This window comes from Saimiri boliviensis, chromosome Y, assembly GCF_048565385.1.
Source record: "Saimiri boliviensis isolate mSaiBol1 chromosome Y, mSaiBol1.pri, whole genome shotgun sequence".
NCBI classification, from domain to species: Eukaryota; Metazoa; Chordata; class Mammalia; order Primates; family Cebidae; genus Saimiri; species Saimiri boliviensis.
In genome coordinates, this window is record NC_133471.1 from 22,804,605 (window position 1) to 22,829,679 (window position 25,075).

At 58.9% G+C, this 25,075-nt stretch overlaps 1 protein-coding gene across 3 annotated transcripts in view; it reads left to right on the forward strand.

Annotated features, from left to right (window-relative positions):
- The first annotated feature begins 3,063 nt into the window (after positions 1-3,063).
- The window catches only part of PPP2R3B (protein phosphatase 2 regulatory subunit B''beta), a 50,032-nt gene continuing 28,020 nt past the window's right edge, over positions 3,064-25,075 (forward strand). The window contains exon 1 of one of the 3 annotated variants that reach the window (XM_039463504.2): positions 3,064-3,622. In XM_039463504.2, the coding sequence (XP_039319438.2) occupies positions 3,314-3,622 (309 nt within the window). In that variant the 5' untranslated portion in view covers positions 3,064-3,313. Of the gene's footprint in view, positions 3,626-16,207; positions 16,698-25,075 lie in introns of those variants that run through there. The other 2 variants (XM_039463502.2, XM_039463503.2) reach the window with 2 other exon arrangements.

Consider the following 25,075-nt stretch of genomic DNA (forward strand, 5'->3'; position numbering starts at 1 on the left):
GGCTCCAGTGATCCTCCCCCCTCAGCCTCCCACGTCGCTGTGACCTCAGGTGCACGCCAGAATGCCTCACTAATTTTCTTTCTTTTTTTTTTTCTAAGACGGAGCCTCTCTCTATTACCTGGGCTGCAGTGCAATGGTGAGACCCTGGCTCACCGCCACCTCCGCCTCCCGGGTTCAAGGGATTCTCCTGCCCCAGCCTCCTGAGGAGCTGGGATGACAGTCACCCACCAGCACGCCTGGCTGATTGTTTGTATTTTTAGCAGCCACGGGGCTTCAGCACGTTGGCCAGGCTGGTCTCCGTCTCTTGACCTCACGAGCCACTGCGCCCGGCCTGACTTGTCCTTTTTCTCGCCTGGAAAGTTCCAGCAGCGACCCACCACCCCCTACAAGATGGGCAGACTCAAACGGGCAGGGGGGGTGCAGCCTGCTACACGCCCGTCAGGATGAGTGTGGCTGGCACCATCCCCGCAAGCTGCGCCCACCTCAGGCCCTGCCAGCCTCACGCCCCAGAAGTGCCTCTCTGTTCTCCCAGGGCAGGCCCTGAAGGCGCGTTCTGTTTCTGCCCTGAGTTCCTGTCTGTCCTCCTGGCCCGGAGCCTCGCCCCCTGCGCCCCGGTACCCTGGCACATAGAGCCGCCTTCTACGGACGTTCCAAGGAGCCGTTTCCCTGCAATGCCACACAGATGCATCACACAGGGACTTACAGCTCGTGGAAGCAGCCGGGATGAAAAGCAGGTCTGTTCTTGCAAAAGACGGGAGTGTGTCCTGCACCCAGAGGTCTCCATTCATGGACTCGGCTGCCCCCACAAATCACAGCCCGGCGCACATCAACGCTGGCTTCCCGGCGAGCAAACAACAGCTTCACAGAGTCGCCGCGTGACCGCGCTCTCGTGACCAAGTCCATTTGGTTTTTATTTATTTCTTGATTTCAGATAAGAGTCTCAATCTCTTGCCCAGGCTGGAGGGTGATGGCCTCATCGCGGCTCACTGCAGCCTCCACCTCCCGGGTTCAAGCGATTCTCCAGCCTCAGTCCCCTGAGTCGCTGGGATCACCGGCACCCGCCACCACGCCCGACTAACTTTTGCATTTTGAGTAGAGACGGGGTTTCACCGTGTCGGCCAGGCTGGTCTCGAACTCCTGACCTCAAGCGATCCACCCGCCTCGGCCTCCCAAAGTCCTGGGATGGCAGGCGTGAGCCACGGCACCTGACCGTGTACTCAGATTTTTATATGCAATCCTGAAACACGTACGGACTTGAAAAGCGTGATGTCCGCAGCACACAATCGTGGTTTGTGAGTTCTTTAAACCGCGCGGGCCGGCCCGTGCCTGAAATCCCAGCACTTTAGGAGACAGAGGAAAAAATCAGAGGCAGGAAGATGCCTTGAGACCAGGAGCTTGAGACCAGCTTGGGCAACACAGCAAGGCTCTGTCTCTGTAAACAACAAAATCTATGGAGGCCGAGGCGGGCGGATCACCTGAGGTCGGGAGTTCAACACCAGCCTGACCAACATGGTGAAACCCCGGTCTTAAAAAATAAATAAATAAATGAAATGAAAATTAGCATGACTAATCAGCTGTAGTCCCAGCTACCTGGGAGGCTGAGGCGGGAGGATCCCTTGAACCCAGGGGGGCCAGAGGTTGCAGTGAGCCAGGGTCTCACCATGGCACTCCAGCCCAGGTAACAGAGCCAGGCTCCGTCTCGACAACCTGAAAATAAAAAAGAGTTATTTATTGAGTCTCTCTCGATTTATCCAGCTCAGAAGGGGCAGAACCTGGCTCACAGAAGGCCTTGAAATGACTAACAGGATGTAAAACGAGGTGAAACCCAATTTCGATTAAAAAAAAATTAATAAAAACGGGGGAAGTCATAAAACAAAGAGGTGAACGTGTGTGAGATGGAACAGGGGCCGGGTGCCGTGGCTTAAGCCTGTCATCCCAGCACTTTGGGAGGCCGAGGCGGGTGGATCACGAGGTCGAGAGATCGAGACCATCCTGGTCAACACGGTGAAACCCCGTCTCTACTAAAAATACAAAAAAGTAGCTGGGCATGGTGGTGCGTGCCTGTCATCACAGTTACTCAGGAGGCGGAGGCAGAATTGCTTGAACCCAGGAGGCGGAGGTTGCGGTGAGCCGAGATCACGCCATTGCACTCAAGCCTGGGTAATGAGCAAAACTCCGTCTCAAAAAAAAAAAAAAAAAAAAAAAAAAAAACCCAGGAACGGGAAGTATGCATTGGGAAAAGTCACTTAACTAACTAACATCACCTGCCTGGACATGGACGATGTTTGCAATATTCAGAGCAGTTCATCCTCATCCTGTAAGATCAGCGTTTAAAGGTATCGAATCCCTGTGATCTGTCTTGACTGTCAGATTTTTTAAAACTAACGTAAAAGGACCTCATATATATATATATATATATATATATATATATATATTTTTTTTTTCCCTTAATAGAGACGGAGTTTCTTCACGTTGGTCAGGCTGGTCTCGAACTCCTGACCTCAGGTGATCCGCCCACCTCGGCCTCCCAGCGGTGGGATGAAAACGATCTTTGAATTGAAAACCGCCTTCGCCTCGCGCGCTCCCGCCGTACGCACGCTCGCTCCCGTGCTCGGGAGCGCGCACCCGGCAACCCTCCCGTCCGCGGTGCCTCCCACTGCGCAGGCGCACTCGCATCGCCCAGCCCCGCTGGCTCACATCCCCCAGCCTGCCGCTCGCGCCCCGCGGGCAGACACTGCGCATGCTCTCCGCACGGGCCTCCGGAACGCCTCGTCTCCACCTGCACGCAAGGCGCATGCTCCATGTCCAGGGCTCCCCTCCCTGTGGCAGGCAGGCACTGCGCATGCTCGCACCTCCGCAGCTGTAAAGCCGCGTCGCCGCCATGGGCCGCGCCTCTAAAAATCCTAACCGCCAAAAGATCTCCGGCTGGCTGGCCGCCGCAGCCTCTCCCCCGTTCTCACCGCAGCCGCTCGGCCCCCACCAAAGCCTCCTGCAAAGGCTCCGAGGGCCGCGGGAGGCCGGCGGCGACGTCGCCTCGTGATGACGTCGTCGCGATGACGCGACGCACTGACGTCAGCGGGCGCCCATGTTTGGGAGCGCCTCCGGCGCGCCCGTTTTGAAGCTGCCGTGAGCAGCGCGGGCCGGACCGCGCCCCCTTCCAGGGTCCCCCGCGCCCCGCGAGTCCGCGCCGTCGCCGGGACGTGGGTTCTGTTCCCCGCGCCGGCTCCCGCCTCGCCGAGGTCCGGCCGGCCGGGACCGAAGCCCCCGGGGCGGGGCGGGGTGTCCGGGGGGCGCCCCGGGCCCAGCCCCCGCCATGCCGCCCGGGAAGGTCCTGCAGCCGGTGCTGAAGATGAAGGTGGACGAGCTGTTCCTGTGCTGGCTCAGCGAGGCCGGCACGCAGCGGATGCTGCAGGACTGTCTGCGCCGGATCCAGGCGCCCGGGCGCGAACACCCGGCCGCGGGGGACGCGGAGCCGCCCGCGGCCCCGCCCGCCGCCCCCAGGCCCGGCGCGCTCGACCCCCCGGGGACCCCCGGCCCGGGCCCCGCGCTGCCCCTGGGCGCCGCCTGCAGCCCCAGGACCGCGCCCCACGCTCGAGGCCCCCGCAGATCCGCAGGCACGAGGGTCGTAAGTTCCTCTTCCTTCTGCTGACAGCCGCGCAGGCGGCTGCGCGGTGCCCCCAACACGGTTTCCTATCCACCCTCTCCACCGCCCCCCAAAACACACACACAAAGTCCCACGTCGTGAACGTTCCGTCATCGAGTCACACGATGTATAAATGCGGGAAGAAAGGCGCGCTTTGGCGGGCTGAGCTGCGTGGATCACGGGAGGTCAGGAGTTCGAGACCAGCCTAGCCATCATGGGGAAACCCCCGTCTTTTTTTTTTTTTTTTTCAGACGGGGTTTCGCTCTTGTTACCCAGGCTGGAGTGCAATGGCGCGATCTCGGCTCACCGCCACCTCCGCCTCCTGGGTTCAGGCAATTCTCCTGCCTCAGCCTCCCGAGTAGCTGGGATGACAGGCACGTGCCACCATGCCCAGCTAATGGTTTGTATTTATAGTAGAGACGGGGTTTCACCATGTGGACCAGGATGGTCTCGATCTCCTGACCTCGTGATCCGCCCGCCTCGGCCTCCCAAAGTGCTGGGATGACAGGCTTGAGTCACCGCGCCCGGCACGAAATCCCATCTTTGAAAAAAAAAAATGTGGGAAGCAGAGCTTGCTTGCTCTATGTTTTGTTTTTGCGAGACGGAGCCTCGGTCTGTCGCCCAGGCTGGAGTGCAGCGGCACGATCTCCGCTCACTGCAACCTCCGCCTCCCGGGTTCAAGCGTTTCCCCTGCCTCAGGCTCCCGAATAGCTGGCATTCATTACAGGCACGCGCCACCATGCCCGGGTAATTGCTTTATTTTTCGTACACACGAGGTTTTACCATGTTAGCCCAGCTGGTCTCGAACTCCTGACCTCACGTGATCCGCCCACCTCGGCCTCCCAATCTCCTGGTATTACAGACATGAGTGGCAGTGCCCGGCCCTTATTTATGTTATTTTTTTGGAGACAGGGTATTGCTCTGTCTCCCAGGATGGAGTGCAGTGGCCCAACCACAGCTCAACTTCCTACCTCAGCCTCCCCAGTAGCTGGAATTACAGGCGTGCAGCATCACGCCAGGCTAATTTTTTTTTTTTTTTTTTTTTTCCTTCAGAGATCAGGTCTTGCCATGTTACCCAGACAGCTCTGGAACTCCTGGGCCCACCCAAGCAGTCCTCCCTCCTCGGTCTCCCAGAATACCACTGTATTTCTTTTTCTTTTTCTTTTGAGACGGAGTCTTGCTCTGTCGCCAGGCTGGAGCGCAGTGGCGTGATCTCGGCTGACCGCAACCTCCCTCTCCCGGGTTCAAGTGACTCCCCTGCCTCAGCCTCCTGAGTAGGTGGGACTACAGTCTCCAGCCACCACACCCGGCTAATTTTTTTCGACTTTAGTAGAGACGGGGATCTCACCACGTTGACCACAAAGGTCTCCATCTGCTGACCTCGTGATCTGCCCGCCTCCACTTCCCAAAGTGCTGGGATTACAGGTGTGAGCCTCTGTGCCCAGCCTATACTACCATATTTCTTAGAAGAAATGCCACGTATTTCTTAGAAGCTGATCATTCACTCCAGGTGAGAAGCGCAGCCTCTAGCTAAGGCACCTGTAATCTCAGCTACCCGGGAGGCTGAGGCTGGAGAATCACTGGAACGTGGGAACCGGAGGCCGCACTCCAGCCTGGGCAACAGAGCGAGACTCCGTCTTGCAGGGGGGAAAAAATAGCAAAAACTAAAAGCAAGAATTTGTAGGAAAGAAAAGGTGAGACAGGAGCTTATGCTGAGTGGTTTGGCCAACGGTACATATTCAGCAAGTTATAGGAAAAGCTATGGATATTCGGCAAGAGTGTCTTGAACTGTAGTTATCGAACACACGTTCATGTTACCTACCCCCACGTTCACCTTGGAAGGGAGACTTCACATTTAAATGGATTATAGTTTTGCCAGACCCAGTCCATGCTGGTTGGTTATCAGGACAAAACGATTGGAATCAGCCTTTTTTTTTTTTTTTTTTTTTTCTTTTTCTGAGACAGTCTCGCTCTGTTGCCCAGGCTGGAGTGCGGCTCACTGCAACCTCCGCCTCCTGGGTTCGAGCAATTCTAATGCCTCAGCTTCCAGAGTAGCTGGGATTGCAGGCATGGACCAGCACACCCAGGTAATTTTTGTATTTTTAGAAGAGACGGGGTTTTCAACACGTTGGCCAGTCTGGTCTCAAACCCCTGACCCCAGGTGATCCACCCGCCTCAGCCTTCTAAACTGCTGGGGTTACAGGCCTGAGCGACCATGCCTGTCGGTCTTTTCTGGTTAAAGCTGTGGTTATGGCTGGTGGAACAGAGGTGTCTGTTAGTCAGGGTCTGGCAGAGAACTGCAGGTTTTTTAATATTGTCTATCTTGGACGGGCTTGGTGGCTCATTCCTGTAATCTCAGCACTTTGGGAGGCCAAGGCGGGCTGGTCACTTGAGTCCAGGATTCAAGACCAGCATAGGCAGCATGGCGAAACCCCATCTCTACTAAAAATTCACAAATTAGCCAGGCGTGGTGGCACGCCTGTGGTCTCAGCTACTCAGGAGGCTGAGGCAGGAGAAATGCTGTGAGCTGAGATTGTCCCGTTGAACTGCAGCCTGGGTGACAGAGCAAGACCCTGTCTCAAAAAAAAAAAGTGGAGCGCAGGGGCTCACGCATGTAATCCCAACACTTTGGGAGGCCGAGGCAGGTGAATCACGAGGTCAGGAGTTCGAGACCAGCCTGGCCAGCATGGAGAATCCCCATCTCTACTAAAAATACAAAAATTAGCTGGGCTTGGTCTCAGGTGCCTGTTGTCCCAGCTACTCGGGAGGCTGAGGCACGAGAACGGCTTGAACCTGGGAGGCGGAGGTTGCCGTGAGCCGAGATCGCGCCATTGCACTCCAGCCTGGTGCGTCTTCTGTCCTGAGGATACTATGTAATCCTGAAATACTAAGAATGTTCCCTTGGAACTCGTTTATAACATTTGGAATTTCTCAGCCGCGCGTCAGCCTTTCATCCGTCGGCAGCACTGAGCGTGTCGCGAGGTGGTACCATGTGGCCCCGTCGTTCGCCAGCCACGCTCGCCCAGCCTCTGCTTGCTGAGTGAGAGGCTGTGGGCAGTCGGAGGCGGGCTCCTTGGGGAGTCGTGTCCCGTGGTCTGATGGCTCTGGAACGTTTTCCAGAATGGAATGTCAATGAGAAGCTGAACTAGAGCTGAAGGGAGACTCTCCAGGCAGCCATCTGGAGCGGGACTCAGGGCCCAGGACGCACCCTTGAGCTCCGTGCACGTTCCTGGCGAGCTGTGAACCCGTAGCACCTCGGGAAGTCTTGCCGAAATGCCTCCTTTACTGAGGAAACCGTATGTGAGCGGAGAGCCAGGACCCTGCAAGCGTGGGCGCGTCACGATGCTTTCGTCTCCATGACACTGTTTCTCCCTGGGGTCGCTGAGGAGCTGCCGTTTTATCATTACACGTGCCGAATGACGGAAAGGCAGACGCTCGAATCTCGTGGCGCTGCACAAATTCTCCCAGGTCTGGGAATATTGACCGAAGGTCGGGTTTGTGCAAACAGGGCAACCGGGGTGCATGTGAAAAGGTTATGTATTCCATCAACCAGGCAGTGAGAATTAGGTTCCAAAGGTGTTCAACCCAGGGAGACGTCCCTCCTCTCCTTGGAGACCGTTTTAAGGAGGAAGTGGGAAATCCACTGAGTTTACTGGGTATGGGGCACCGGAGCAAGGGAGGCCATTTTGGGACGGACGACGGGCAGAGTGTGAAGATGAGGCTGGGCGAAGTGGACTGACTCACGCCTGTCATCCCAGCACTTTGGGAGGCCGAGGTGGGTGGATCGCCTGAGGTCAGGAGTTCGAGACCCTCCTGGCCAACCTGGGGAAACCCCGTCTCTAGTAAAAATACAATAATTAGTTGGGTGTGGTGGCGCACGCCTGTAGTCCCAGCTACTCAGGAGGCTGAGGCAGGAGAATCGCTTGAACCCGGGAAGGGGAGGTTGCCGTGAGCCGAGATCGCGCCACTGCACTCCAGCCTGGGCAACAAGAGCATAACTCCTTCTCAAAAAAAAAAAAAAAAAAAATCAATGAAGGGTGCCGTTCCATGCTACAAACTCAGGCTGGGAGAGGCGACCCTGGGGTCAGAGGGAGAGATTTTCCTACATACAACAGCGTTTTCTCACTCACACACGTACAGGATGGAGCGTGAGCTGTCAGGAGGGTCCGCTCTGGGTCCGTTTAGCTCCCCAGCCACTGCTGAAAGGAAAGGCGTGCCCGCTGTGAAAACGTGGCGTGGTAACACGCAAAGCCGACGTGGCCAGCGATAACGTCCGGCACCTACGCCTTCCTCTTTCCTGAGCAGACGGCTCGAACCGTGTGTTTGAGATGAGGGCTTCTGGCGACTCCCTCCTGTCTCTGGGGAAGAGAAACCGGTGCAAATGGGAAATGGGAGCATCGGCCGGGCGCAGTGGCTCAATCCCAGAACTTGAGGAGGCCGAGGCGGGAGGATGACTTCAGGCCGGGAGTTCGAGCCCAGCCTGGGCAACATAGCAAGACCCCCATGTCTATAATAATCAGCCAGGTCTGGTGGTTCAGGCCCGAAGTCCCGGCTGCTTGTGAGGCTGAGGCAGGAGGATCCAGGAGTCCGAGGCTGCAGTGGGCTGTGTTTGTGCCCCTGCAGTCCCACGGGGACAAGAAAGCAAGACCCTGTCTCTAAAAAAAAAAAAAAAAAAATGCCGGTGTTGATGGGTCATGAAGCCAGGGTGCTTCTGCCCGCAGGGACCCCAACACGCACCTCCGAAGTAAGTCGGTACCAGGCAAAGCAGGAACTTCATGTGATGAACTTTTATTTACTGATTTATTTTTGATGGAGCTCGTGTCACCCAGGCTGGAACGCACTGCTCTGATCTCGGCTCACTGCCACCTCCACCTCCTCCAGTTCAAACGATTCTCCTGCCTCAGCCTCCCACGTAGCTTGGATGACAGGCGCGTGCCACCACGTCCGGCTAACTTTGTGTTTTTAGGAGAGATGGCATTTCACCATGTTGGCCAGGCCGGCCTCGAACTCCTGACCTCGGGTGATCCACCCTCCTCGGCCGCCCACAGTACTGGGATGACAGGCGTGAGCCACCGCGGCCGGCCAGATGAGCTGCTTTTCCCACAACCTCCTTAACACAGGGGACCGTTCCCGGCAGAAGAAATGAACGCTCAGGCCACCCGCACCTTCCCGTTTCCTCTGACCCCTGCCTCGGACTCAGCCCCTGGCTGTGAGTGGCTGCCCCGTTTCCATCCGCCTGCTCCGTCCCCATCGCTGCTGCTCAGGAGGGAGCCGGGACGCGTGTCCTTGCGCGGTGAACTCGCGTTACGGGACACACCTTGTCGTGCAGTGAGCTCGCGTTACGGGACACACGTTCTCGTGCAGTGAAGTCGTGTTAAGGGAGACATGGTCTCGTGCAGGGAACTCGTGTTACAGGTCGACCTCAGGAGCAGGCAGCCCCTCTCGGAATGTGGACGCTCCGACATCCTCTCCAGATAAAGAGGAGACGGCACGTTTCCTTGTAACCCTTGGTTTTAAGAAATGGACTGACTTTTGCAGTTAGTTGACGTACAGTTAACGGCGCTGTTCTCAGCGTGCAGAGCGGTGTCCTGCGAGCACATCACCCTACGTATGCAGTCCCGCGGTGAAGATACGGACCAGGGCTCCCAGGTTCCTGTGTGCCGCGTGGCCCAGGCAGCCACCTGTCTGTGTTCCGTCCTCTCTGGAGCTCGGCGTTGCCTGCTACGTCCTCTCTGGAGCTCGGCACACAGTGGTGTGATCAGGAGCTCACTGCCGCCTTCTCCTCACCCTCCGGAAAACTGGGGTGTGTGCCACCACGTCCGGCTAATTCTATCATTTTTGTAGAGATGGGGTCTTGCTGTGTTGCCCAGGCTGGTCTCAAACTCCTGGGCTCAAGAGATCCTCCCATCGTGACTTCACAGTGTCTTTCCTGGAGCCAACGTGTTTAGTTTTTCCGTTTTTTTCTTGTATGACTCTGATTTTTTGTGTCTTATTACAAAATGTTTGCATATCCCAAGGTTTCAAAGATTTTCTCCCATGTATCCTCAGAAAGCTTCCCAGTTTTAGGTTTGCGTTGAGGCCTGTGATACATTTCAGGTCAGTTTTTTGCATGCTATGAGGCGGTATCTGGATTACCCCCGCATCATGCATTCAACAGGCTTTTTCTTCCCACCTAGAATCGTGTTGTTGAAAATCAGTTGACTCACGCCTGTAATCCCAGCACTTTGGGAGGCCGAGGTGGGCGGATTGTGAGGTCAGGAGTTTGATACCAGCCTGGCCAACAGTGAAACCCCATCTCTACTGAAAAAAAAAAAAATACAAAAAAATACCTGAGCGTGGTGGCGGGCGCCTGTAATCCCAGCTACTCGGAAGGCTGAGGCAGGAGAGTCACCTGAACCCGGAAAGCGGAGGTTGAGGTGAGCCGAGATGGCGCCACTGCATTCCAGCCTGGGCGACAGTGTGAAACTGTCTCAAAAAAAAAAAAAAAAAGTCAGTTGAGCGCGTGCATCTGGGCTGATGATTTCCGTTCCCATTGCCGTGAGTTTTTCCATCCCATTTACGCCACTTTCCAGGTTAGTGGAACTTCTGAGCACGTTTTGAAAGCTGGGAGTCTGAGTCTGAGTCTCTTCCCTAAAACTGCTTTCCAGCCAGAAAAGGCTGTTGGAATTTCGATTGGGGTTGCTTTGAGTCTGTGGATCAATTTGGGTTAGTTGATAGTTTGGCGGTATTTTCCAGTCCACAAGCAGAGGACTTTGCATTTAATGAGGTTTTGTTCAGCAATGCGATGTCGTTTCCCGGGTACACATCTTGCACCTCCTTCGTTAAATTTCTATCCCTTTGGCTCATGCCTGTCATCCCAGCACTTTGGGAGGCTGAGGCGGGCAGATCCTGAGGTCAGGAGTTCACGACCAGCCTGGCCAACATGGTGAAACCTCATCTCTACTAAAAATACAAAAATTAGTTGGGTGTCGTGGCGGGCGTCTGTAATCCCAGCTGCTCAGGAGGCTGAGGCGGGAGAATCACTTGAACCTGGGAGGCGGAGGTTGCAGTGAGCCTAGATGGTGCCATTGCACTCCAGCCTGGGCCACGGAGCAGACTCCATCTCAAAAAAATATGTATCTGTTTATTTAGTTCTTGAATTTTTGGAAGCAACTTTGTAGTTTTGGTATCCAATTAACCCATGATTTTTTTCAGACCACATGCCTGCATTCTAGAACGTTAGAACGGGGTATTTGGAGATAAACACGTGTGTGTGTGTGTCTGTGTGTATATGTGTCTGTGTGTGTGTGTGATGCCTCTGCATACGCATGCGTACAGACAGGTACACACACACAGGTGGATACACACACACAGGTGTATAGGTACATACACACACAGGTACACATGCACACAGGCATACACACACAGATGCATATGCACACATAGCTACATACACACCACCAGGTGCACACACATATACATGCAGGGGCATACCCTCACATAGGTAGATACACATACATAGATGCATCACCCATGTGCATAGACAGAGGTACATACACACATGCATGCACACAGGTGCATACACAGCTGCATACACAGATAGAGGTGCACAAGTGAATACACAACACAGTGCATACACAGACTTAGGTACATACACACGCGGTGTACACACACAGATACAGGTGCACACTCACAGGTGAATACACACAGTGCATACACAGACATAGGTGCATACACACACATAGGTGCATAGGCACACGGGGCATACACACACAGATGCATACACATACATACAGGTACACACGTAAGTGGATACACAAACATAGGTGCATACACACCACCAGGTGCCTACACACATACATGCAGGGGCATACACTCACATAGATACACACACATAGATGCATCACCGATGTGCATACACACAAGTACATACACACACAGGTGTGTGCACAGAGGTGCATACATACATGCAGGAGCATACACATAGATACACACAGATGCATCACCTATGTGCATAGACAGGTGCATACACAGACATAGGTGTGTGCACACATGGGCACACACAGATGCATGCACACACAAGTGCATACACATACATGCGGGAGCATACACTCACATAGATAGATACACACACATAGATGCATCACCCATGTGCATAGACACAGGTGCATACACACATAGGTGTGCGCACACGGGCACACACAGATAGACAGGTGCATACACGGGCACACACAGATACACAGGTGCACACACAGCTGCGTACACAGATACAGATGCGCACACAGGTGAATACACACACAGTGCATACACAGACATAGGTGCATACACAGACTCAGGTACATACACGGGGCATACACACAGCTGCATACACATACATACAGGTACACAGGTGGATACACACACATAGGTGCATATACACACAGGTACACACGGTGCATACACACAGGAGCGTACACACGGTGCATACACATAGGTGCACACAAGGGCATACACACGTAGGTGAATATACACATTGGATACACATAGGTACATACGCACACGGGGCATACACACAGGTGTATCCACATACAGCTACACACATAGGTGGATACACAGGTGAATACACATACATGGGTGCGTACACAGGTACACACACGGGGCATACATACGCACAGGTGCGCACACACACAGGTCCACACTTCGGTGGATACACACACATAGGTGCATATACACAGGTACACGGTGCATACACACAGGTGCGTACACACACATAGTGCATACACATGTAGGTGAATATACACATTGGATACACAGACATAGGTGTGTACACAGGTACATACACGGGGCATACACACACACAGGTGCACACACACACACACGGGTAGATAGGCACACATAAGTGCATACACACACAGGTCCACGCACACAGAGACCGAGGTGTGCTCATCTTAACGTTTCATTAGAGTTCATAACAAACATGTTACAGGACCGAAGAGCACCCGGAACCCTCAGGGCGGGAGCTCAGGGTTTCGGAAGGTTTCCTGCGGGAGCCTTGAGCTTGCCCAGGGACCGCAGCTCTTGTGCCAGGCGCGTGCCTCTCTGCGTTCCACTCTTACGGCCTTCGTGACAGTCATCTGTTCGCGGTTTCATCGTCGGCACGGATGAGAATCTCGTCGTGAGGAGGAAGGAAGGTGTGTGACTTTCGAGACTCTGCAAACATGGAAACTCTGTGGGGAGCCCCGTCCCTCTCTCCCTGGCCTTCTGTGGACAGAGAGAACCGTGATGTTTCCTGAGATGAGATGGACGCGTTTCGAATGCACTGGAGCCCGTCCTGTCAGGGCCTGCGAAACGGCAAGGAAGCCGCCACGCGGTGCGCCCGGCGCCTGCGGGGTGAGGACGGGAATTCTGGGTCGTCCTGCTGTCTCGTGCTTTTGCCTGTTACGAGCTGTGCTGTTAGCTTCGGATGCTCAGAAAAACACGTTCTGACAAAGGCTAGGTCGCCATCGTGAGCCTTTCAGACCTAGGATGTCACAGAAGCACTGACGTGTGCTCACGGAGCACACATGTTTATCCTAAAACAAACGGTCTGAACAAATGTGTGTTTAGTGAGAATGAGAAGGGAAGCGATGTGTGTGAGCATCTGCATAAAGGTCTTCCGGGCATTTGAGGAGTCTCAGAGGCTCATGGTGCGATGGTGTCCCCATGACAGGAGAGTCGAGACTCCGCCGCCGTGAGGGCCTGCATCGGCCCAGGCGACACTGTTCTCATCCGTGGAGGGGTGTCGGGGAAACGGGCTGAAAACAGGCCTCATGGATTCCACGCTGCCAAAACAGCTCTGTGACAGCCCTGCCGAGCGTGGACGGCCCCGTCTGTGTACACGGTAGTGAAGACACGGCCCTGTCAACCGTGACAGCCCTGTCCCCATACATGGTGGCGTAGAGACTCCCCTGTGGTGGCCCTGTTGAGTGTGCGTGGTGCCGTCCGCACCCCGATGTGTGTGGACGGCCCTGTGGCTGCGTCGGGAAGGGGGTGCGGGTTCTGCGCGGGTGCAGGCCGTGGAAGCCACAGGGATGCAGTGGGGCTGCATCTGGAGGTGCTTTGAGGACTCTGGATGAGAGTCTCGACGTCTCTGGGTATGTGTGCATTTCAGGATTTTCAGGCCGTGTTCCAAAAGGCGTGTACGGAAAGAGGAGGCATGGCAGTCGTGTCCACAGGGGTGTGTGTCACCCAGAGTGTCAGGGTGGGGCACGTCACCCAGCATGGCAGGACAGGACACGTGTCAGCCGGCATGACAGGACATGGTGCGTGTCACCCAGTGTGGCAGGACAAGGGCGTGTCAGCCGGTGTGGCAGGAGAGCGTGTGTCCCCCGGCATGGCAGCAAAAGGGTGCGTGTCACCCGGCATCGCTGAATGGGCATGTGTCAGCCAGCATTACAGGAGAGGGCGTGTGTCACCCAGCATTGCAGGAGAGGGCATGTATCACCCAGCGTGGCAGGACAAGGGCGTGTGTCACCCGGCGCGGCAGGACAAGGGCGTGTGTCACCCGGCATGGCCGGAGAGGGCCTGTGTCACCCGGCAGGGCCGGAGAGGGCATGTGTCACCTGGCATGGCAGAACAAGGGCGTGTGTCACCCCGCGTGGCAGGACAAGGGCGTGTGTCACGCGGCATGGCAGGAGAGGGCATGTGTCATCCAGCGTGGCCGGAGAGGGAATGTGTCACCCGGCGTGGCAGGAGAGGGCGTGTCACCCGGCGTGGCAAGACAAGGGCATGTGTCACCCGATGTGGCAGAACAAGGGCATGTGTCACCTGGCATGGCAGGACAAGGGCATGTGTCACGCGGCATGGTAAAACGGGCGTGTGTCACCAAGTGTAGCAGGAGAGGGTGTCACCTGGCGTGGCAGAACACTGGTGTGTGTCACCTGGCATGGCAGGAGAGGGCGTGTGTCACCCAGCGTGGCAAGACAAGGGCGTGTGTCACCCAGTGTAGCAGGAGAAGGTGTCACCTGGCATGGCAGAACACTGGTGTGTGTCACCTGGCATGGCAGGAGAGGGTGTATGTCACCCAGCGTGGCAAAACAAGGGCGTGTGTCACCCGGTGTAGCAGGAGAGGGTGTCACCTGGCGTGGCAGAACACTGGTGTGTGTCAACTGGCGTGGCAGGGCATGTGTAACCCGGTGTGGCAGAACGAGGCGTGTGTCACCCAGTGTAGCAGGAGAGGGTGACATCTGGCATGCAGAACAGTGGAGTGTGTCACCCGGCGTGGCAGGACGGGGTGTGTTGCCTGAGTGTGAGGAGCCCAGCTCGGTCGTCTCGCGTTCCCTGCATTTTGGGTTTGATCTTTAATTTTCAGAGGTCGGCGTCTAACCAGGTTGCACCCGCTGTGTTTGGAAGGCTGTCTGCACGTGGTTCTTGTCAGAACTCAGCGTGTAGTTGTGGTCTGAACCCCGCGAGTGGTGCTGGTCTGAATTCCAGGGGCGGCACCTGCGCCCTGTGAGTTTGTGGCCACATCATGGGTCACCGGGTGCACTGATTGGGCCACATTTCCTCCGGTGCTGCCTTTCAGCTTCCGTCAGGAGGCCTAGAGGGTCGGAGGCTGGCTTGTGAGTCCCCGAGGACAAGAAGGGAATGACAAGCATGGAAGGATCCGGGCACGGCTGGAGAAGGAGAAGGGAGTGGACGGGGCGTACCCCTCGGAAGCATGGCGAGGAGCCCTGGGGTGGGCGCTGCGGCAGGCGTGAGAGGCGGCGAGGAAGCCTTACACCGAAGAGTAGGCTGGTCTGTGTGCACACTGCGTGGTTCCAAGTCTAGGATACTCGCAAAAACGAAGAGCAGGAAACAGGTCGGGGGTGCTGGGGTGAGGAGGGAGGGACGGGCGGAGGGAGGGGTGCGTCTGCGGCGCACGCGTGTCTCGGGGCCGGGAAGCTGCTCCGTGTGACCCCACGGTAGGAGATCCGTGTCATCGTGCGCTCTTCCAGACCCACGGAGCCTGCGCCGGCGGGACACCGCACTGCAGCCCGTGGCCTCGGGTGACGGTGACCCGTGCAGGGAGGTTCACTGACTGCACCAAGCGCGCGCCGTCACGCAGGGCCTTCCTGATCGGGGAGCTGGGAGGCCTTCTGCTGACAGCGGCCGGCCTGGCAGGGCTGTGCCCAGGCTCTGACCTTCGGCCGCAGGCCTCCTGTGTCCTGGTGGGGTGGACGTGCCGGCCCCCCATGTCAGCTCAGTTGAAAAGCTGCCAGTCCCGCCTCTGCGCCGCCCTTCTCTTGGACTAAGTGGCATTGCAAACAAGTGCAGGGGTCCCCGTGCGCCGTGGCTGGGAACCTGAGATCCTAGGCGCCCACGCCGCTGACTTGTCTTCTAGAAACTCTGCAAGTTTGGGGAGGGGCGGGGACGCAGGCGCGCCTGGATGCCCGGCCTGCTTCAGCCTGCGTTTGCGGAGGCACAGCCGCACCTGGAGTGCCCGGGGCCCTGGAGGGGCCGACCCTGCAGCCGGCTCTGCTGGGGTCGTGGGGGGGGCCTCACTGTTGGGGGCAGCGCCTTCCCCCGGGTCCCAGCGCCGCCCCCCAGGCTCTCCTCTCGGAGACCTGTTGATGCGCGCGCCTGGCGAGCCACGTGACGGCCCGCGCGGTGCAGATAGCGCCCTGTGCCCAGCCGGGCGGCGCCGAGCGGAGCAGAGGGGACCGGAGGGAGCCGAGCGCGTGCGGGGAGCGGAGGCGGAGGACCGGGGGCAGCGGCCGGGTCTGCAGTCTCGGGTCGGGAGGGGCGGCCGCCCCCACCCCCGGCGCCATGCGCTCTCCGCGGCCTGAGGAATGCGCGCGGCGCGGGCCCGGGCCCCAGAGCGCCTGGCGGGCGACGCATGGAGCGCGCTGAGCCTCGGCCCCGCCTGCAGCGCCCCGCTGGCCCCGGCCCGGCCCTGCCCCGAGAGCGCGGCTCCCGGCCCTGCCTGCGGAGAGCCCCGCGCGCCGACGGCATGAGGCTCCGCGAGCGCTCGCTGCGCCAGGACCCCGACCTGCGCCAGGAGCTGGCCTCGCTGGCCCGCGGCTGCGACTTTGTGCTGCCCTCGCGGTTCAAGAAGCGGCTGAAGGCCTTCCAGCAGGTCAGCACCGCGCGCCCCGCGGAGCCACCCTCCCGTCCCCGAAACCCGGCCGAGCCTCCTGGTTCGGAGAGCTCTGCCCTCCCGGTCCCGCGCGGGGACAACCCCCCCACTGCGGCTCCTGGCCCTGCACCCGCCGCTCTGCCCGGTCCCCGCGTGGGAACCTGCCCCCCCCCCCCGTCACTCCTGACCGCACACCGTCGGGGATCCCTACCTTGCTGCTCCTGGCCGCGCACCCGGTGTCCCTCCTGGCCCCAAGCAGGGACCTCCCTCGCCGCTCCTGGCCGCACACCGCATGGGATCCCCACTTCGCCACTCCTTGTTTTACACCCGGTGTCCCTCCTGGCCCACGCGGGTACCCACCCCAACCCCACCGCCACTCCTGGCACCCGGTGTCCCCGGCAGGGCCCGAACGCAAGATTTTCAGGGCCAGTGGTGGGCGCAAGGGACCCGCCCGGGCCACGCGCCGCGGAAAACCGGGTGGTGCTCTTTGGGAAGCTGTGCCAAGCTGGGTAGGAAAAGCCGACTTGGAGAAGAGCACCCGCGGCTTTCCCGGGAGTTTAGCTGTGAGTGTGGCACCCTGCTGAGATGAGCCAAGGGGGTGAGAGCCGGCAGTGCCTCGGGTTCGCTGCACACGGATGTTTCATTTAAGTCCTACCCGGATTGATGGTAATAAGTGCGGGGAAATTCCTTCACCCTTGGAAAAGGCCTTGGGTGGGAGAGTTTCCCGTACTTGTTCCGATTCACACATTTCTTCCCACGGGCTGCCTTGTTTCCTTAAGAGTCTGTTGAGCTATCACTGACATACCACGCCGTTTGCCCAGTGTGGTTTCATTCAGTAACTCACTGGCTTCCTTTTTTTTTTCTTTAATTTATTTTATCTTTTGAGACAGAGTCTCACCGTCGCCCAGGCTGGAGTGCAGTGGCACGATCTCCCCTCTCTGCAACCTCCGCCTCCCGGTTCAAGTGACTCTGGTCCTCAGCCTCCTGAGTAGCTGGGATGACAGGCATTTGCCACCATGCTCGGCTAATTTTGTATTTTTAGTAGACACAGGGTTTCACCATGTTGGCCAGGCTGGTCTGGAACTCCTAACCTCAGGTGAGCTGCCCGCCTCGGCCTCCCAAAGTGCTGGGATTAGGGGCGTCAGCCTCCACCCTGGCCGGCTTTGAAATGTCATCTCAGTTCGGGTACGTGCTCAGGGAAGTAAGATGTGTGTCTCTCCCTTGGACATTGTGTAGGTTAGTCGTACGAGTCCCATGTTGTTTAAACATGTGAGTCTTCCCTTGACAATCCCTGTATAAGTTGAGAGGTTAGTCTTCGGCTGGGGCCGAATCTCACCCAGGCTGGGTGGGTGTGCGTGGCGGGCATTTTTCCACCTCAGTTCCAGGAGTCTGGAGCTAGCGGCCGAAACGTCAGGTTGACCCAAAGCATCCGGTTTAAAGGGGGAGGGAGACCCACTTCTTTCTCTTTCATTGGAATTTTTTCTCTAAGATCACGTCAGCTTTTACACTCCTTCAGAGTTTTCATCTGACCTCTGTCTTCCAGGTTTGGACGTTCTGCCTGTAAGTGAGTAGGGGCTGTAGGTTTGTGTTACAAGGACGGTTTCTTTAAAATCCTCCTAACCTGGAGACCGTTCAGAGTGAGCTGAGCTTTTAGCACGATCTGCGGGAGGTGTGTGCCTGGTGGTTGCAGAGTCTCTTAGGTGGTTTGGTCACACGTGGACGTGGCTGGACAGGGAAGCCCTCTGCCCTGCAGCGGGGCTGTGACTCTCTGTGGGTGCTGTGGAGTCTCTTAGGTGGTTTGCTCACACATGGCTGTAAAAGGAAGCCTTCTGCCCTGCAGCGGGGCCACGATTCTTCTGTGGGGGCTGTGGATTCTCTTAGGTGGTTTGCTCACATGTGGATGTGGCTGGACCAGGAAGCCTTCTGCCTTGCAGAGGGGCCATGACTCTTCTGTGGCGGTTGTGGAGTCTGTTAGGTGGTTTGCTCACATGTGGACGTGGCTGGATGAGGAAGCCGTCTGCCCTGCAGTGGGGCGTGACTCTTCTGTGGCGGCTGTGAAGTCTCCTAGGTGGTTACCTCACCTGTGGCTGGATGAGGAAGCCGTCTGCCCTGCAGCGGGGCCGTGACTCTTTTGTGGCGGCTGTGGAGTCTATTAGGTGGTTACCTGGCAAGTGGTCGTGGCTGGATGAGGAAGCCCTCTGCCCTGCAGCGGGGACATGCATCTTGTGTGAGGGCTGTGGAGTCTCTTATGTGGTTAGCTCACACGTGGACATGGCTGGGCGAGGAAGCCTTCCGCCCTGCAGCAGGGCCATGACTCTCTGTGTGGGGCCCGTGGTGACCGAGCACCTGTGTATCCCCCTGTGGAAGGCAGAGCGCAGTCACCGAAGCGTGCGTTGTTTCGGCGGGACGGTATTTTGCTAGCGTCACATCGGGAAACCAGGAATTCTGTTTACGGAAGTCTGCTTCACTTTGCGGAAAATGGGTTTCCACGTCTTCAGGAGTGAGAATCGACTTTGTGCAGAGTGTGTTCTCTGAGGGTTGGTGGGTGAGTTACAGGCTCATCTTCGGGTGTTTGTGGGGCGGTGTTGGGGAGAAGAGGGGCGTCCCAGCTGCCTTCACTGCCTGCGTGAGCGTGGGTCCTGTTTGTCAGGGTCCACCCCACGTGGACACGTCCTCGGGAGGGGCATCGGGGGGCGTCCCTGTTGGAGCCACTGGAAGTGTCGGGGTGCGGTGCCTCTGCCCTCAGACGTTCCGGGCAGGGCAGCACGCTGCCGTTCCGAGGAGTCCCGTGACATCACAGCCTTCCACGCCAACGTCAGGCATGGCCACGAGCCCGTGGCAGAGGCTCCTGAGCTTGCTCCTCCCGCTGTGGGCATCTGTTTCCCGCCAACCCCCTGGTGGCTGCTCCCTGCCCAGGTGGGAAACTCAAGCTCCACCTCCTCCCTGCCACTGCCCGCCTCCCAGTACCCAGGACCCAGCCTCCTGGCCAAACCAAACCAGCCAGGTGGGGGTGTTCAGGTTCAGTGTCCTCCCGCCTTGGGATGGGAACAGCACGTGCTCTCGCCGTGGGTCCCAGGAGGCCCCTGTGTGATGGCAGCGTGTTACACGGCACGTGCTCTCGCCGTGGGTCCCAGGAGGCCCCTGTGTGATGACAGCGTGTTACACGGCACGTGCTCTCGCCGTGGGTCCCAGGAGGCCCCTGTGTGATGGCAGCGTGTTACACACGTGCTCTCGCCGTGGGTCCCAGGAGGCCCCTGTGTGATGACAGCGTGTCACACGGCACGTGCTCTCGCCGTGGGTCCCAGGAGGCCCCTGTGTGATGACAGCGTGTCACACGGCACGTGCTCTCGCCGTGGGTCCCAGGAGGCCCCTGTGTGATGGCAGCGTGTTACACAGCACGTGCTCTCGCCGTGGGTCCCCGCAGGCCACTGGAGCGTGGCCATGCAGCTGCCTAGCCGAGGCCTTCTTGCTGGAGCTGCCGTGCCCGCACCCTCCTGCCCAAGAGTCCTCAGGCCTTTGTCTCTGGGCAACTCCGGGGCAGCTCAGACCTTGCTCCCTGCGCGGGACAGCTGTGCTGCCCCAGCCTGGCCCTCCCTGCCTGGAGAGTGACTGTCCCACCCCACACCCACCGGCTCAGCACACAGACACCATCCAGCGTCCCCACAGGGTCCTTCAGGCGGATGCGCAGACCCACACAGCACCATCCATGCCCCCAAGGCGGCAGCCGCCCGTACTCGGAGCTGATGGCGGCCTGGTGACAGCCTGGGCTCTGCACATCCCTGATGGCGTGCACGTTCACGGCACCTCTCCGGTCTGCGGCGAGAGCACGTGCCATTCCCCTCGTGGCCTTCGGTTTGCCCAGGACGCTGCCCAGGCCTGTGCCCCTGCCAGGACTGGGTGACGGAGGACGCAGAGCTGGGGTTCCCCACCTGGTGGGGAGCAGCAGCCAGGGGGGTTCACAGGAAACAGAAGCCCGGGTGGGGACACCCACACAGAAGACCAGCCTCAGGAGGGAGGGTGCCGATCCTCCTTCACCGTGCACCCCGGCATCCCCCGTCAGCCCTCGGCTGGTGGGTGCCATGATCCCCACGTCCCCCAGCCCTGCCTTCCAAGCTCGGTGGAGACGCGCAGCTCCCCGGAGCCGTGGGTGCAGGGCCCAGTGGACGTCTCTGCAGAGGCCCAGTTGCTCAGCACAGCTCATCTCAGCCGTGTGTGTGAGCGAGTGTCAGGCCACGTGACGGCCTCCATGCGGGGCCGGCTCAGCCGTGTGTTTGAATGAGCATCAGGCCATGTGAGGGCCTCCATGTGGGCCCCAGCTCAGCCGTGCGTGTGAGCAAGCGTCAGCCCACGTGACAGCATCCACGTGGGGTCTGGTTCAGCCATGTCTGTGAGCATTAGCCCACGTGAGTGTGCGTGGACTCAGACACGTGGACCTTCCGTGTCCACCCCCACCCCAGTTCTCCCTGTTGGATAGAGGGGATCATGAACGTCCACGTGGCCCCTGGCTCTATGTCTCCGTGTTCACTCCTCTGGGTAGACGCTGACCTTTCCGGCCCCCGTGTTTACCGTGCACCGTGCCGTTGCAGGCGTCGCTGGCAGACTTATACCAGCCTTCACGGAGGGTCCCTGGGAGGCCCGTGTGGCCGAGAAGGACGCTCCCAGCTTGTGGCAGGCCCTGCCTCCCAGGTGGTGGCCGTCAGCTGGGTGGGCGAGGGGCTCAGCTGCAATCTGTGAGTGTGGGTCCTGCCCGAACCCCCACATCCCACACCACAGCTGCCGTGCTTCCGACTCCATCTGAAGAGGGCCCCGGGAAGGCACGAAGCGTCCTCTGTGGCCGCGAGCCCGCCCTCCCGTCCCGCCGGGGTGGGCACGAGGGTCGTTTCTGCGTGTTGCTGGCGTCCTCGGAGGACCGGTCACGGCCCTCGCGACCTGTGTTCCCGTGGAACGTACCCGCACCCTGCCACACACGCACTTGTGCACACAAACGGGCCGCGTCCGTGTCAGGCCCAGGCTTTGTGTTGGCCGGCGCGTGCACGTGTTTCGTACACCGTGCTGTGCTCTGGAGGGGTCAGCGCGGCGTCTGTGACCGTGGAACTGCAGCGAGTCAGGAGCTGCCTCCCGGTGCCCTCCACAGAAATAGCTCTCTGGGAGGCAGGGTGTCGCGTCTGTCAGCGTGCCCTGCGTGACAGCTGCTTCGCCCAGCGCCTCGCGAGGTGCCGCCCTGCGGAGGGTGGACGGGGCCTGGCCGGGAGCGGGCGCCCCTCCGGTCCGCCTTCCTGTTTCAGCGAGGAGGCGGCTGACTGCAGATTCTTCCTCCACGCGCACGCAGCTGTCGCGCCGCCTCCTGTGTGTGCGGCTGACGCCGGGCCCGGTGGCTCTGTTCGGGGCGGGCCGCCTGCTCCGCGACGGCTTCAGACCCGGCGAGACCTGCTGCCGCCTGAGACGTGGCCGCTGCCCAAGCGCCCTGTGTGTGTTGAAAGGAATGTGTGTTCTGCAGCTGTGCTGGGGCCGGGTCTATTTATGTCCCGGAGATTAAACTTGTAAATCTCCAGGGCCCGCGAGCTTGGGGTGCCCGGGCTGTTTCTTGCTCCGTCTGTCCTCTATTGGTGCCCGGGGCGGGTGGGCCCAGCTTCCCTCTGTCACTGCCCGGGCTGTGTGGGCCCAGCTTCCGCCGTCACTCCCAGGGTGGGTGGGTCTGACTTACCCCCATCACTGCGCAGGGTGGGTGGGTCTGACTTCCCCCCCATCACTGCCCAGGGTGGGTGGGCAAAGCTTTCCCCTGTCGCTGCCCGGGGCGGGTGGGCACAGCTTTCCCCTGTCACTGCCTAGGGTGGGTGGGCACAGCTTTCCCCTGTCGCTGCCCGGGGCGGGTGGGCACAGCTTTCCCCTGTCGCTGCCCGGGGCGGGTGGGCACAGCTTTCCCCTGTCACTGCCCAGGGTGGGTGGGCACAGCTTTCCCCTGTCGCTGCCCAGGGTGGGTGGGCACAGCTTTCCCCTGTCGCTGCCCAGGGTGGGTGGGCACACCTTTCCCCTGTCGCTGCCCGAGGCGGGTGGGCACAGCTTTCCCCTGTCACTGCCCAGGGTGGGTGGGCACAGCTTTCCCCTGTCGCTGCCCAGGGTGGGTGGGCACAGCTTCCCCTGTCACTGCCCGGGGTGGGTGGGCACAGCTTTCCCCTGTCGCTGCCTGGGGCGGGTGGGCACAGCTTTCTCGTCACTGCCCAGGGTGGGTGGGCACAGCTTTCTCGTTACTGCCCAGGGTGGGTGGGCCCGGCCTCCCCCGATAAGCGTCCGGCATGCGTGGGCCCGGCCTCCCCCGTTGCTGCCCTGGGTGGGTGGGCTCCACCTTCCCTGGCATACTGAGTGTGTGTCCAGCCGTCTTTACTTGATGAGCGCGAAGGCTGCATTGTCAGGCGTGGGTAGCGTCGGCCCCCGTGGAGTGTTTGTGTCCTCCCGTGACTGACCTCTTCGGCGTTCTGTGGTGGCCTCTCTGTCTCCACATCTGTCCCTGACGTTGTGCTGACTTCACGGATGCTGACACGGCAACACCGGCGCGCTGCTCTCTTTCCTGTCGGCGTGCTCTATCTTTTTCCATCTGGAAAACGAGCGTTCAGCTTCTGGCTCCTGAAGCCTGGTGCACGTCCCACAGCCTTCGTGTTCCTGCAGGCAGGTGTCCGTCGTACGCCCAGACGGCGTGGCTCACTGGAGGCTCCGTATCTCCCACAGCCTTCGTGTTCCTGCAGGCAGGTGTCCGTCGTACGCCCAGACGGCGTGGCTCACTGGAGGCTCCGTATCTCCCACGGCCCCTGTGTTCCTGCAGGCAGGCCTCCGTCTTAGGACCACACTGCGTGGCTCTCTGAAGTCTGCTGCATGTCTCAGCCTGTGGGCCAGGCTGGTCTCAAACTCCGGAGCTCATGTGATCCCCCCTCCTGGGCCTCCCAAAGTGCTAGCATTCCCAGCGTGAGCCAGCTCGCCCAGCCTCACGTCATTCTTGGAAGAGACCCTGTCTCACGTCTCTCTCTCCACGTGGAGGCTGTTTTCTTCCTGTGGTCAGGCCTCGGTCTCCTAACTGGAGCACGTGGTTCCCCGAAGGCCGCCGACATCTCCCGCGGCCTCTGTGTCAGGTCTCTCCGTACACACAGAGGCTGTGTTCCTCCTGCGGTCGGTTCTCCGTCTCAGTTCCGCAGCAGGTGCTCAGTGACGTTGATGCCGCCGGCCCCTCCATATGACGCTCCCCCTGTCCCCCTGGGTCTCTGCTCCTTTCCTCTCGATGACAGAACGGACCTTCTAGTGGCTCACCGTTTATCCCAGAAATGTCAGCTGCTGGTCGGACACGTGTGATCCCAGCACTGTGGGAGGCTGAGGCAGGAGAACCGCTGGAGGCCAGAGTTCAAGGCCAGCCTGGGCAACATAGTGAGACCCCGTCTCTTAGGGGAAAAAAAAAAGCAAGCAAGCAATGCCGACTCGTAAATTTTTCAAAGCCCAACATCGATCAGTATCTTCTCCTGCAGCCCCCAAACCGTCACACACACATTCCACTCCCCGTCTCCCTGGTGCGCTGTTGCCATGTGGAGATTTTTAAGGACGGAACGTAGTCGCCATCTCGGACTTCTGTGGTCACCTGCTTAGCTCCTCGCACTGGTCACTGCGACCCGCTCTGCTGTGCGTCTCTTCTTCCAATTCCGACCTTCCGTTTGGCAGGCCCAGGCTCGTGTCCTCAGCTGTGGCTTCACGACCACCCGCCCGCCTCTTCTCTGTCACCTTTGCTATAAAAATGTCCAAGCGTTCATCTCATTTTTTTTTTTTCTGAGACGGAGTCTCGCCCTCTTGCCCAGGCTGGAGTGCAGTGGTGCGATCTCAGCTCACTGCAACATCCGCCTTCCGGGTTCAAGAGATCCTCGTGCCTCAGCCTCCCGAGCAGCTGGGATCACAGGCGCCCGCCACCACGCCCGGCCGAGTTTTGTATTTTTACTAGAGACACGGTTTTGTCATATTGGCCAGGCCGGTCTTGAACTCCTGACCTCAGGTGATCCGTCCTCATGGGCCTCCCAAAGTGCTGGGATCACAGGCGTGAGCCACCGCGCCCGGCTGCGTGACATTCTTGAAAGAGACCGTCCCACGACAGAAGGCCCGAGGTTGGCCGCAGCGTCCTCCTGCTTGGGGTGTCTGCGATCTCTGTTGAGAAGCTGCTGCACGTCTTTTTGCTGCTTTGAACATCACACCTGTTTTCGTTTTTTTTTTTTTTTTGAGTCAGAACGTCACTCTGTCCCCCAGGCTGGGGTGCAACTGCGCGATCTCGGCTCACCGCAACCTCCGGAGTTCAAGCGACCCTCCTGCCTCAGCCTCCGGAGCAGCTGGGGCGACAGGCGCGCACCACCACG